Genomic DNA, 14,860 nt, shown 5'->3' on the forward strand with positions numbered 1-14,860 from the left:
TAAGAAAAGCCAGAATATAATCAGAAAACACTCTCTCCTGCTGTCTAGCACAGTGAGTTTCTATTACTTTTCTAGCAACCTTTGCTCGCTTTCTGGGAAGAACTGCGCTCAATAATTTTAAGTCAGAATAGCTAATAATTAGTACAATATGGAACATGTATATTTTAAGCTGTTTAAATCTCCTTTCTTAATCTTCATGTCCATTATTTTCTGAAAATGTTGCCAGTAAACTTACAATCTGTTTGGATATACAGAAAAAATGCAGTATGGGCTGAAAACTTTCCCTTATCTTTGCAGCCTTCCTTAGATCTTTGTTTCAGAAAAAGTGGACAGCGCATTAGAAAACTCGAGCAACCTGTCTGCTCAGCAATCCTCCACCCACCCCCCAAGGAATTAAAGTGCTTTGAATCATTTTAAGTTATTTATAATAACACTAGTATGATGCTGGAAGTGGAATTGTAAATATGCACTCATTCTGCATAACAATAATAGGGAATTATACACTGCATGTGAATTAGACCTTGCATCGAGGTTCAGCTGTACTCTAGCTGTTTCTGGACCAGAAGCTTCTCTTATAAAACAGAACTAAGCAGAACAAAAACCAAAATGGTAAATAAATCTTTCTAATAAAATGCAGTCTTAGTCATCCTAAGATTTGACATTATTTGTGCTGTGTTTATAAACAGTAATGATTGCTTCAAATAAACTTTATTTTAAGTAGGGGAGAGATTCATAAAACTACTCAGAGTGGTATGCTCTACCCCTTTTTCTCCATACAGTAGTTTGGGATATAAAAACACTAAGAGTTTATGGAGAGTCTTTATCTGTCTAAGGTATTTGAACCCCCATCTTCCATTGTTCAGCAAAGTGCTGAACTCAGCAGGATGAAGGTGCTCTTGCTCTTTTTTTTTTTTTTTTTGTTTTGTTTTCCTTCTTCTTTGACAGCTTTAGAGCTTATATTGGAAAGAAGAATCATGAGACCTGGAAACCAAATGGGATGGTCTTAGCCATGACTGGAAATTTGTTGACACTTTCTTGCTTTTTGGCTTACTGAATATTTATGTATTTTATGCAGAACCAAACCACTGTTACTTGAAGAATTCATAGTTCAGATATTCTCCACATACTTTGAAGAGTGGAGTTTCAAAACCTTTTTCACTTTTTCAAAAGTGAAAAACTTCATCTCCAGCCCTGCACTAAATCAGTCAGAGATTAAATTTGACTCTGTCATGAGTTTCTAGAGATGGAGGTTTAAATCCAATTGGGCAACAGGGGAAAGCAGTCTACTGATACTACCACCATCTCTTCTACTTTACTCTTTGCTTTACTTGAAAGGGAAGAAAGCATTCTTGGTCAGGTCAGAAGGATGGTTCTGTGTCAGATTTTCCTTTTTTGGGATAAAATTCTCAAATATGAAAGCCTAAACTGGTTGTGAAGATCTCACCCAAGTAACAAAGGGGGACTCTGCATGCCTCAAATGTAAATCACTGTTCTAGTGTCTGAAAGTGCAGGAAAAACTGTGAGCCTGAATGCACACAAGGTCTAATTATGTATTTCTGTACCTTTATAAGAGCTTTTGCTGTTGCAAAGGGTAGGACTCACCTTGCTTAAATATAAGTGGACGTATGGCAGACAACTACCCCTGAGCTAGTTGCCCTAGGCGCTCTTTGTAGTCAGTGACTAGCAATGGGCACTTTTAAGATGTTGAACGTAGGATGTGTTTTGGATGTCTACTTTAGGGAAAAAGAATCATATCTTAGGCTCCATTGGCGAGGTATTCACTTGCTATAAGGAGAATATATAGTGACTAACACAGATATAGGCAGTTGTGCAAGTTTGGTAAATTCCTCCCTCTACATTTTTTTTTCTTTACTGTAATCTGACTTTCTTTGTAAGCCTTTCTCTTATTACTTGTTCTCTATGTTTGTTCCCAGGTGTTGTTTCTTATTTACAGTTACACTTTTTACATTCCCTGAACAATTTGTGATTTCTTAATGATTCAGCCAGTCTAGAACAAATTAGTTAGAGAAATACAGGCTTGATTTGGAACAATAGTGATGAAGATTATAGTGATAGCTGCCGTGAATTATGCCAAGTTAGTAGGTCAGTAGGAAACAACCTCAGAGGTTTTTTTTCTCATCTTAGTTTGTACATAATGTAGAGACTACATATCTTTTAAGAGCAGAGCCTGGTACAAAAGATAAGAAATTAACTTGATGGGGTTTCACTTTTTATTTACACTCTATTCTATGATGGAAGAAGCAGAATCTGTCAAAATAACTGAATGTAGCCTATTGAATCCTTTGCTCATATCCTCCAGTGCAGCGAGGCACTGACAATGCTGCCAAACTTAATTTTGTAAAGGGAACTGACATGCAAGCAGTGTAAAGTGCCATTTGAAATGCGTTTGCACTGGATAATCTTTTTAGTCATGAATTCTTAAGAGAATGTAATGATCACTTCTGGGTGTCAGGAAGCACTCCAAGGCTGCTGTGCATTCTGTGCGGGGCCTCAAAAAGCAGCTTCATAGTCGATATCTTGTTGCACTGTCTGCTAAAACCAGAGCACTGTGGAATGGCTATGAGTTTCCATTGCAAAGCTCTTATATCATCTTGTGAGGGAACAGAAGAGAATATCATGATATTTATGCAGTATATCTGGGAAATACAGTTTCCTAGTCCTTTGGTAAGTCACTCAGTACTACCATTGTTTGGGGCCCGTAAAACTGTTATTACTTGAGATATAAAAATATGAATTAAACTGATCTTTTTTTTTCTCAGAACTCTGCTGCTTAGACCTTCCTGTAACAGGATTTTGCTTTGAGATTCTGTAAGGATTGCCACTTTGTCCATAGACATGAAGTCATGTTTGGCAAATTAACATCTAGAATACTGTTTCATAAGGGACTACTCCAGGCAAAAAAAGAAAGGGGAAAAGAGTAGAGGTGGTATGTGTTGCCTACTAGATGCAAAACTATGCCTTTTATGATAAAATGAGCAGATTCATGGACTACAGGAGAGCAGCAGATGTCATTTACTTTTACTTTAGCAAGGCTTTCTATACCATCTCCTGTAGTATTCTTGCATTGAAGTTGGATCATGACAGTCTGGATGGGTGCACAACCAGGTTGGTAAAAAACTGGTTGGACTATCAGGCTCAAAGGACAGTGGTTAATGGGCCCTATTGTACCTGGAGGCCAGTAACAAGTGGAGTACCACAGGGTCTGTCCTGGAGCCTCTCCTGTTTGACATCGTTATCAGTGACCTGGAGGAGGCGACTCTGCTGCTTGCTCCTCATGTTTCCAGATGAGACCAAGCTGAGGAGTGCAGTCCCTATGCTGGAGGCTAGAGTAACCCAGACAGGCTGGATGAATGGGCCAACGGGAACCTCATAAAATTTAGCAAGGACAAATGCTGACTGGGATGGACTGATGCGATTATCCAGGCCGGAGACTGCCTGGGTGAGGAGCAGCTCTACAGAAAAGGATCTGGGGGTGCTGATGGACAGAAGCTGAGCATGAGGCAGCAGTGTGCCATGGCAGCAAAGCAAGCCAACAGCATTGTATTGACCAGGCTATATTAACAGGGCTATAGTAAGAGGAGCGTAGCTAGTAAAATGATGGAAGGGATTATCCCCCTTTGCATGGCACTTGTTAGACAACATCTGGAATTCTGCACCCACTTTTGGGCTTCCGGTATAAGAAAGACATTGATAAACTGGGGCAAGTCCAGGGGAGGGCCACCAAGATGGCTGGGGGCTGGAGCACTTGCTCGGTGAGGAGAGGCTGAGGGAGCTGGGCTTGCTCAGCCTGCGGAAGAGGCAGCTTTAGGGGGATCTAACAGCAGCCTGGCAGTGCCTGTGGGGAGATTACTGAGGGGCTGGAGCTAGGCTCTTCACAGTTGTGCATGACTGGGAGTGAGAGGCAACAGACATAAGTTGAAACAAGGGAGATTGAGACTGAATATTAGGAAGAAACTTTCTCACTATGAGGACATGCTAGCAGCCGGACAGGCTGTCCAGAGAGGTTGTGTCCAGTCTTCGTCTTTGGAGGTTTTCAAGACCAGATTGGAGAAAGCCCTGAGCAACCTCGTCTGCTTTCATAGCTGATCCTGCTTTGAGCAGGATGTTGGCTAGAAACATCTTGAGGTCCCTTCCCATGTGAATTATCAAATACTATGGAAACAGAACCCCAGTTCCCCAGTTTTCACATTTGTGTGACCTTTAAAATATTTTGTGGAAAATCTCCACCTATGTCCTTCGAAGTTGGGAAGAATCACCATGTAAATATGCCATTTGTATTTAATTAAGCAGAAATATAGGTGGGCAGCACTGTATATGCATACTCTTGTTGTTTCATACCTCAGTGAGAAAACTGAGCAAGATGTGGTAGCATACTAATGCACTCAAAATGGTTTCTTTTAGACTGTCATAATCTTTCTGTAAATACGGTATGGCAAGCTGGCCTTTAAACTGCATCAGTTTTGACAGTTGCATTGTTACCAAAAATGGGATACTACTCAGATAGTGTTTGCTTTGTAGCGGCAAATTATATGTATTAACTGATTTTTTTTAATATTTATTATCTCAATTTATTATGGTAGGCATAGCTCTTCTTTGCATGTATGTTTTACTTTGAGTTCAGATTATTATCTGCAATGTGATGTGCAACTATCGATTTTTGTCAAACAGGCAGTAACTGAAATTCTATTAGGAAGAAGCATGGTAATGTGTAGCATGGGTGCAGTGAGAAATGAATGTTGTACACAGATTTCCATCGGTGTAATGGTGCATAGGAATTGCCCATACAGCAGAGATGTCAAGTGCATTTATGCTAAAGTAGACAAAAGCATATAGATTATGAAATCTAGGGGCACCAGGCAAATCCAGGAGGATGTTCAGCAGTATCAGTTCTTTGTGATTTGAGTGAATCCTATGAGAGGAGCTCAGACAGACAGGATGAAACCCTTTGATGAAGGAACATTTGCTTAATATTAAGACCAGAGAAACATCTTTCTCTCCTGTTTTAATTTAGGAGTTTAGCTCAGATGATTAAATAATATACCATCTGCATTCCAGGCACACAACAAAAAATGAGGTATTTTACATAACATAAACAAAATACAGGAAAACAGCCTTATTGTTGCCTGTGATGTTAGCACTGTCTTTCAAGCTTAAAGCAGTCCAGTGAAATGCCACTTCATTAGCAAAAATGATACTGTAAATATAATCCTAGAATGCCACAAATGCTGATTTTTCTCTAGTTTCTGAGAATATGGTCTCATACCCTTCTCCCAGTTTTCTCTACACACCTGGAGAGATTTGCATTTTTTTCAATTGTTTGATTTGGTTGATTGGTGTGTTTACAACTGTTGCAGATTATCATGTCTTGTAAGGCTAATCTTGAGAGAATATATTTATTAAATACTAAAAGATGAAGGTGAGACATCACTGCACTGTTTCTTACTGCCAGTAACCTGTGAGAATAGACCAGGTTGGGGGCATGGACATAGACACCTCCTCTTGAGTTTAGTGCTTGAATCTTGAGAGGGGTCTGAGCAATTTATCCAAGAAAAGTATTGGTGGTGTTATCCAGAAACAACCTGGATTTTTTTGAAAATCCCACTCTAACTCTGAGTAGGTTGTATGTATTACTACTAGGGTGTACTAATCCCTGCAAGTAATCCTGTAAATTGTCTTACCAAAAGAGAACCCTTTCCCATAGTACTTGCAGCTTATGCTTACGTTAGGCATGATTAACTGCTCTCGAGACATGGGAACGAGTGTGCAGGAAGGAAGGAAGTGGAGGTAATGCTGCCAGCTTGCACAGTTGTGCTGGAAACAGGACAACGTTTAGCAAATCTGTGGCACTGCTTTCCTGTTTTGCTGCTCATGTTAGCAGAAAACCCTGCCCCTCTCAATGGGGCAGCATCAAGGAGTAGAAAAGATCCTTGTGCTTTGCAAGGACAGCAAAAATGTTCCGTTGTCCTTTCGCACAGGGAAAGATGCAAGTAAAGGGGGGATGTATTTATGAGGCCTATGGTATGATCTCCATCTGCCACAGGTAGAGCGTGCTGCGGGGTGGCTGCTGGACAGCCCCTCCATGGGCGCTGGAGTTACCATGGCACAGAGATGACCTGGGCAATTTTGTCTTCGCTTAACAGCCGTTCCAGTCTGTCTCTCTGCTCAGACCAATATAATGTTATCTATTCTTGTTTCACTTTTTAAAGCTTTTCTTCAGAGTTATGAGAGTGAGATGTTGACAGTCATTTGTAATTACACTACTTCAGGGACTCTTCTTGGGCTGGTGCCTTATTCTGACCTGTATCACAAGTCTTGTGATTGATGCTATTTTAAATTTCACGTACTCTCAGAAACTAGATATCGAAACTCCTGCTCCAGCTTTGCATGGGTCTGCTGCTAGTGTGCAATGCAGGAGACTTTGTATAGGGATATAAGACCACTTATAGAAGAAATAGTTGATATTTCCCACAGTTTTTTGTTGTAATAAAAACAGGCTGCTTTGGGAAAGTGGGAGAAATTGGGGAAAGTCGGGAGGTGTACAAGAGAGTCTCTGTGGGTGGATGAGGAAGAGGAACGAAAGAACTATAGCGTAGGCAAGAGAGCACCTGGGGTGCCGCAGGGCAAAGGCAGAGCGCTTGTGGCAGCTGCAAGGGGATAGCAGTGGGGAAGTATAAAGCATAAAAATAATGCATAAAATAGAATTTTATTGATAGAAATAGGAACAGACGTGTGGAGAGAAGTGGATACAGGGCTGAGCTGGCTAAAGAGACTGTGTCTGATAATATAGAGAGTACAGGGAAAATACAGAGAATGCAGAAATGCAGACAGGAGGCTGAGGAAGGGAGTTGACTAGTATGGCAGGATTTTTTTATCACAGGCCAGCAAGATAACCTGTAAATTAGATAGCTCCCACTTCTGCATGTTCATCTCAAGTTAAATTTTGGTCCTGAGCTGCTCAGCCATGTTCTTAGGAGAAGTCGTTTCCTCCTGCAGGCTCAAAAAACCAAATGTCAATTACATACATGAACCTCAGCCAAACCTCAGCATGGCAAACTTGCCTTATCCTGGACTCGCACAATAAATTCAGCATTAGAGTATGCTCAGCAGAGGGAAAACAAATATTTAACATGGAAAGGAAGGAGATTTAAGTGTGTGCTTGTGAAGGAGATATACTAAGCAAATAAATTATAGGTCAGGCTACTGAACTGCTCACTCCCTAAGGAATGCGCAGTATTTACATGAAATTAAAGTTTTAAAAAAATAGTTATCACAGGATTCCCAAATGAAAAGGAAATAGATTTAGTAGAAACAGTAAGTGTAGTTTTGAAACCAAGTATCTATATAATTCCATATGCAGCTGATGGCTCCAAATGATTGATAGCCTGTATCTTACCAATGTTGCATTTTTTTCTGTTTGACTGTATTTTGGTAACTATAACCATCCTCTCCTTTCCTGATGTTTTAGGTACAGAGAGAACTGTCTGCTGTCATTGCCTTGAAAGCAAGGAAGTCAGGTGAGTCAGGCTGGACTTTAGAGAGGTTTTGTAACAGTGTTCCCTTTTGTCATTTATTGAAGTATTTGATTTTTCATTGACATCTTACAAACATTAGGAAGCAAAGAAAGCAGACCTTATTCCTCACTGGGGGCACTGTTTAATGGAGAATCTGTATATACAGCACAATACAATTACTGTCAAGATTTGCCTTCTCTAGCTTTTCACATCTAATGACCTAGCTGGTAAAATCTGAGAGTGTTACCATTCCAAATGTGAACTTGGGCCTCTTTCTGGCCAGCATAATTGTTTTCTTTCGGCTTGCACTGTATCAAAGAAACTTATGTGATTATTTGACTTACATTTAAGACAAATAAGTTGGTAATTTTGATGCATTTTCTTTTATCACCCAGTATTTCATGCTGTCTCCAATGTGTTTTAGCTGCCCAGTCATGTGCATTGCTCTATGCTAAAAATAAAATAAAAGGAACAGCAAAAATTTTAATTTTATTAATGTAGGCCTGAAATCTTGTGTCTTTTTTCTTTATCAGCCTCTAATATTTAAGAACAGGTGATCACCAGAGGCTCCTTTTAACCTCAACTGTTCTGTTGAATATGAACTGTGATTATGCAACACTTTCCAAGGCTTAGTCCAGGATAATGGAATGATCACTTGTAGGAATGAGGATCATCAGAAGTTTAATTCCCACGTGCAGGGTGTATTTTTCTGATCTTGATTTGGCTAACCATAAAGGTACAGTGGTGTGTACCTGTAAGAGTATAAATAGATGTGCCTCAGAATGAATATCTACCAACCTAAAACTTTGCATTGCTTCTTGTTCCTTTCCTAGGGTGAGGCAAGTCTGAGTGATTTTTCCCCCCCCCCCCCCCCCCCCTTTCTTGGCCAGTAAGTGCAATTTTCAGTTGAACACATTCAGTAGTTCTGTTTTCAGAAAGTTTGCTTTTCATGGTGATGTTCATGGGAGAAAAGGAGGGGGTCTTGCTCGCTCTTTACTCATTAGACCAGTGATCCGTATTTTGCCCTAAGGTGTTGGAGGCATTTGAATCACTTCTGAATTTGTGGTTTCCGTATTGCTCTTAAATTCTCTAAGTCCATAAAGGCCAACTTTATGCTGAGGGCGTTCTTTCCTGAAGACTTGTTTAGTATATCCGATGCCTGTATAGGCAAGGTTGTTATCAGGGCAGTAAAAGGGAAAGGTGAACAGAAATTGAAAAGCACTGAGAATTTGCGTTACAGCAAATGCTGGCAATACAGTACAAAGACAGTAAAACCATGGTTGGCTCAGCTCTGTTGGGGTTTATTAGCACAGCCACTTGCAGAAAGTGTCTGCATTGCTGCGCTGCTGTGGAAGCAGCAGAGCTGGGTTTGCCTGGCACTGTGCAGATGCTGACCAAGCCTGCTGGACCAGAGCTGACTCTGCACAGGTTGACTCTCTGGTGTCTTCATCTATAGCACAGTTAGTCTGCAGTCAGAGTAACGTGCCTATGGAAAGCGAGAATTTAATGTATTTCTAGAGTAAAACAGAAGTGACTTAAATTGCTGGCACGTTCCCACAGTCACTGAGGTCTTTGGGAGTATTTTCACTGACTTCACTGGGCATCTCTTGCAACTTCAGTGGTTTTGATGGGAATTTGAGATCACAGATGATGCACTTTGAGCTGTTTTTCTGAGCTGTTAATAGTACTACATGATCATATCTCTGTCTGTCTATCTATCTATCTATGTCTGTGGCTTAGAAATACAGTACAAAAATTATTACACACACACACACACACACACACACACACACATATATACACACACATATACACACATATACACACACACACACCCCATGAGATCTCAGAATGAGAAGGCACCAGATGCTGTGTGGTTATGTCACTAGCATATGTACAAATATGAGTATTACAAAAATATGTGGACACAGTTTGATACTTGTTCATCTGGAAATAACAGTACCCATAGGTTATATCCACAATTGCCTGTAAATGTAAACTTGCAGAAAGTATATTCAGATCTAAGTGTGAATTCCGACCTAAGCTGCTTCTGTGAGTGTAATATAGTTGTTCCTGAAACTGCTGTAGTAGTTTATATGTTACCACCCCTCAACTACTTGCTCTTAACTGCTATAACCCCAATCCCACCTGAATTTTAATAGATGATCATGTAAATGGCTCTGTTTGGTTTCCAAGAAAACCAGGTTATTTTAAGGAATAGTTCAACATGACCTTTTGTTTTGCAGTAAAATGGGCTAAGAGTATGGTTCCATGTACCTTTTTCCTTAGAGGCAATACAGGTGTAAGAAATCCCTTTGCCCAATTCTCCCCTTTGGTTGTGTCAGCAAATATTACTACTGCTACTACTAAAATAAAAACTTGATTCCCCAAAAGGGGTTATTTTTAACCTGAATTAGCCCCTCACTTCCTTTTGGTGGATGGTTACATAAATGGGTGTTGGTGGATCAGGAACGAGCGGCAGGAGATGAAAGCGGGAAAGGCAGATAGTTCTTGGAGTCACCTTTATACCAAGATAATTGTTACCCTGGTTGAGCTGGTAGAAATATTTTAGTTAAAAATCACACCCTTAAATAAAAAAAACTCCCTATAGAACTTTGAAGTGCTGACCAGCCCTTCCTAATACATTAGTGTAAACACTTAAAATAACAGGCTTAGATTTGAACAAAAGATACCTCTTTAGTCAGTTTAACTAGTGTACACTTGTTTTTGAAATTTGTATTTCTTTATGCCTCATGTTGGACTACTGTATGAAAAATGGGTACATGGTCAGGCATAACTGTAAGGTCTAATTTAAGTTAATGTCTTTAATACAGTAGGAGCAGAGTGAATTAGGGTGGTTGATTATGCTTATTTATTTTATTGCTGATGGTTAAGTTCACAGCATAACAGTTACAGTTAGCAATGAAGCTATGGTATGCCATCCCTGGTGACATGAAGCATATTTCAGAGAAAATACTTCTGGAGCTGAAAGCCACAATATCTTTCTAAGATAGTGTTCTTCCAGCCTTGTCCAAGGCTGTGTATAATTCCAGGAAATAAACCAGCAAAGGTCAGACAAAGCATTTATTTTGGCATAAAAGCAGTGGAACATGGCTTTTTGGGCCAGCTGCCCTGATGTGCTTCCAGGCTGGTGTGAATGGCGTGGGCGCCTGGCACGGACGCCCCGGAGTTAATGAAAGTGGTGAGTGCGGGCTGCAGGCAAGGTTCCTAACCTGAGCGGCGTTGAATGCAAGGGGTAATCTCTTCATTAACTGAAAGCTTTCCTAGAGATCAGAAGCTCCCCCAAAAACAAAGCTGTTGGGCAGAAGTTCCTGTAATGTTTTAGTGGTTCATTGGGGTTTTAAATTACAGTATTTCAAAATATTTCCTCTAGATATCTGGTCAGCACTGCCAGTAAGAGCAAAAATGAGTATTTTTGTGTGATTTAAGGACTATGTAATTTGTTCCTGAATTACATTAATTTCTGGATATACCTCTGCCCTCTTTAAGAGACACATTGCAGTGATTTAATTGTACTAGAAAAAATGGCTGATTAAAATGTTAATATTATTTGTCTAGGACAGTAATAGTAATCACAGGGTTACACTGCATGAAAACTGCTATACAAGCACACAAACACTACAGCTTCCTTTGCAAGAGATGAGTAAGGTCAAAGTATTAAGGTCCGCTATGCTTGGAGAGGGGAAACATTGCCTTTGTTACCTGGGTGAATTAGTTTGGCTTTTTGAATGAAGCTTGGATACTTAGTAGTCAAAGAGGTTCAGTATATGAAAGGTAGTAATTATAGCTATTTCATTTCTTGGACTAGAATGGCTGTTTCAGTTCAGAGATTTATACATTGCCTGTATCTAATGACAAAATGCTTTGAAAACCACAGTAGAGACATGACCCTAATGTGGGTAGGGCAGAATATCAAATTCTTGCTAGTACAGGACCTGACTTGATGGAGAATGTCAGAAAATAAAAATTCTGTAGGGTGTGGAGGAGAGTGCTTTTCTTCAAGAGGTATTTTTCATTTTTATTGCATGTGTGAAGAAGAATATGAGAGGAATATAAAACTGACAGATGTCTGAAGGAAAAATGCAGTACCTGAAAAATGAATAAATTCTTCCTACACAGTGCAGAAAAGCTCCATTTTCATGTTTCAAATGTATGTTGCACATATACCACTCCGATCAGCAAGGTATAAGCTATATAGATAGGTACCCGAGAACCCTCCTGCAGAGGGAACTCAACATCGTTAGTTTCTCTGAAAATAAAACTAAAAATGTAAAAAACAGTAAAATTAATGCCTGTAATCCTGAAGCTTTGATAGACCTCAGTAACGCTGTTAACTGAAAAGCACAATTATATTTCATTAAAATAAAGCCCTCATGATAACACTGGCCTAAGAGGGGGAAATGAGCTTGTGCACTTCTCTGTGGCATATAAAAATGCATTAAAATTGTTCTGGCTTAATCTTAGAAATAAAATTGTCCCTTGCTTGGTTTGGTGAAAGGTTTTGGGGAGGCAAGTAAATGGAGCAGAATATAACTTTGTTTTTAATTGTAGACTCCTGGCTTTAGGATTGGTCTGTTTAATTATACCTTGCTGGCTTCTGATAGCTGCCACAAATACATGAGTTGCTTTGTACCTGTAACAGAGATGTAGCCTCTCTTCTGAAGGTTTACAAGGGTTGGCACATATTGCAATTGCTTGTCAGGGCTCATGTCGTGTTTCTCCTGAGTTACAGGTGGTAGCTAAAACAAGTATAAAATTCAGCAGACAACCCAGGGCTGGAGGCACAGCTACACAGGTTCACCTGGACCGATCAGGGTCTGTCAGGTCACCTCTCTGAGCTACCATGAATCCTGCCCGTGAGCGAGGAGCGCTGCTTTTCTGTCTGTGAACCTGGTAGCGCCCCATGGCGTTATCCAGCAAATTCCTTGAACTTTTTATGTAGAGGAGTGTATATGACTTTATCCACAAAAAGGAGCGTTTGCAAGAGCATGACCCTGGTCCTTGTGTTTCTGAGTACCAAGGCCAAGTCAGATGTTACTGATGGCCTCGCCAGAGGAGAGCAAGGACGCAGTAGCAGTGAGGTACCAAGAGGGGGGGAACAGCGGTGTCTCCCAGGTATTGCAGGAGCCATGGCAGGGGTGTGGGTGCTGCCCCTTTCCCCTGGGAAGGGCCAGGCAGCCACAAAAGCCCTGGCTCCTGGCATTTTTAAGAATGTGGTTCAGGTTTCCGCAATGTATTTAGGTACTTTTTCGTTATACTTTTCTTAAATTGACAAGCTGTATTGATTTTTAAAAAAGCAGGTCATTTACACTTTATTCATAGTAATATAACTTTTGCAATGCACTGACTTTATACTACAGGTCTTTTGGGTCACCTCTCCCCTATCCTGGCTCCTATCTGTGCATATCCAGCCTTCCTCCCTCCCCTTTCCATTAGTATTGTTTCTGTCAGGCAGGACTTAACAGGCAGCGAATATTTTTATTTGGGGGCAGAGGATGCAATATGAAGCAGTCACTGGGGCTTGAGCTTTGCCGACGTGAATGAGAAGTAAGCTGTGAACAACTATTCCTTTTCCAAGCTGCTGTGCCACCTCTAGAGCACCACTCTCGGAGCCGATTGCATGACTGTACCTTAATACGCTCAAGGCAATGTTAGTCCAGTTAAAAACATGAGAACAGCCAGGCTGGGTCAGGGTAAAAGTCCATCCAGCTCCTACCCTTCTGTGGGGGGTGAGTTTTGGATGCTTTGAGTAGAGAGACAGAGCAAGTACAAACGATCCTTCTTCTGATGGACATGCTTAGCTTATTACCAGTCTGGGGTAGAGGGATTTTGCTGTACCCATGCTGCTGCATTGGGTAGCCCTTAGTGGGCCTTTCTTCCATTAACTTGTCTAATTGCTTTTTGAACTCACTTATATTCCTGGCCTTCATCATATCTTGTGCTTGTGAGTCCCACAATTCATGTGTGTGGTATGTGAAGACATTCTTTTCTTGCCTGTTTTAAACATATTCCCTGCTGCTTTCCCTGCTTGGTGATACACTCTTGGGTTGTAGAAGATGGTGAATAATCAATATCCAGATTCATGATTTTGTAGACCTCTGTCATACCCTTGGGAGTTGTCTCTTTTCCAGGCTAAAGTGCAAGTCATTCTTCATACAGAGCGCCTTCCATTAAATCTCATCATCCTTGCCACATTTCCTAGTTCTACTATGTTGTTTTTGAGATGGCACAGCCAAGAGACCATGCAGTATTCAGAATGTGGAAGCACTCCAGCTTATGCATAATATTATGACATTTTCTGTGTTTTCTGTTTTATAACATTTCAAGTAGTTACTAACCCTCCTCCCTTTTTTTAAAACTATTTGTCTTTTTGATCTGTGCCGAGTGTTGAGCTAATAGTTTGGAAGACTATCTGCAGTTACTCTAAACTGTTCTGAACTGTAATTTGGAGCTGGTTGTTGCCTGCATATAGTTAGGTCTGATTTATCTTATGTGCATTATTTTGCATTTATCAGTATTGGACTTCATATAATTTTTCCTTCCAGCTACTCAGTATCATCAGATCCTTCCAGCAGTTCTTCATAGATGTCTTTATATTTGACTATCCTGAGTGGCCTTTGTATCACCAAAATCGTGTGTGTGTGTGTGTGTGTGTGTGTGTGTGTGGCTTTAGAGCAGAGCAGATTTAAAAGCTTGCTGTTTGCACGGGAGGTGCTGCTGATCCTGGGAGCGCACCCCTAACTGCTCTCCTTGCACTGGCTCTGCTGTGAGAAGTTTGTAACTGCGAGTTTAGTGTGCTGAGCTGTCTCCAGGGCTGAGACATGCTGCAGCTGGCTCAAAGGAGGGGGAGGTGGGTTCATATCACTGGGCTGAGTAGCAAGGATGCAGTCTGAGTTAGCTAAGCAGATAAAACAGCTTAATGCTGCCAGAAGGAGCTTACTCCTCCTTCCATCCCTCCACCCCTTTTTCCCAAGTAGCACAGATCCTTGTGGGACTCACCTGTGACTTCTGTCCATAATAATTAGCAAAAACTTTGTGAATTGGTGCTATGCTGTTTTATATATATGCTATATATCCTATGCTAACAACTCTGTTCTACAAGTAAATAAAACTGTTATGTAGTGCACAGAAATCATTATGAATTTGAATTAGATTTGTACATATACTTCAAAAATGAGTTTATAAGAAATCAGCCAAAATACATGATTAAAGACTATTCAATAGCGGAGAAATTCAGTCTTGTATTTAAATCTGGAACACATTAAGTACCCTTTGACTTTGCAGCTCTTATAAGTGAGTAGATATGC

At 40.5% G+C, this 14,860-nt stretch overlaps 1 protein-coding gene across 2 annotated transcripts in view; it reads left to right on the forward strand.

Annotated features, from left to right (window-relative positions):
* Positions 1 to 14,860, forward strand: part of RAPGEF5 (Rap guanine nucleotide exchange factor 5) — a 171,009-nt gene that overhangs the window by 42,678 nt on the left and 113,471 nt on the right. For both annotated transcript variants that reach the window (XM_064506324.1, XM_064506325.1), the window contains exon 7: positions 7,487 to 7,535. In XM_064506324.1, the coding sequence (XP_064362394.1) occupies positions 7,487 to 7,535 (49 nt within the window). The remainder of the gene's footprint in view (positions 1 to 7,486; positions 7,536 to 14,860) is intronic.

The sequence above is a fragment of the Dromaius novaehollandiae genome, chromosome 2, assembly GCF_036370855.1.
Source record: "Dromaius novaehollandiae isolate bDroNov1 chromosome 2, bDroNov1.hap1, whole genome shotgun sequence".
Lineage (NCBI taxonomy): Eukaryota > Metazoa > Chordata > Aves > Casuariiformes > Dromaiidae > Dromaius > Dromaius novaehollandiae.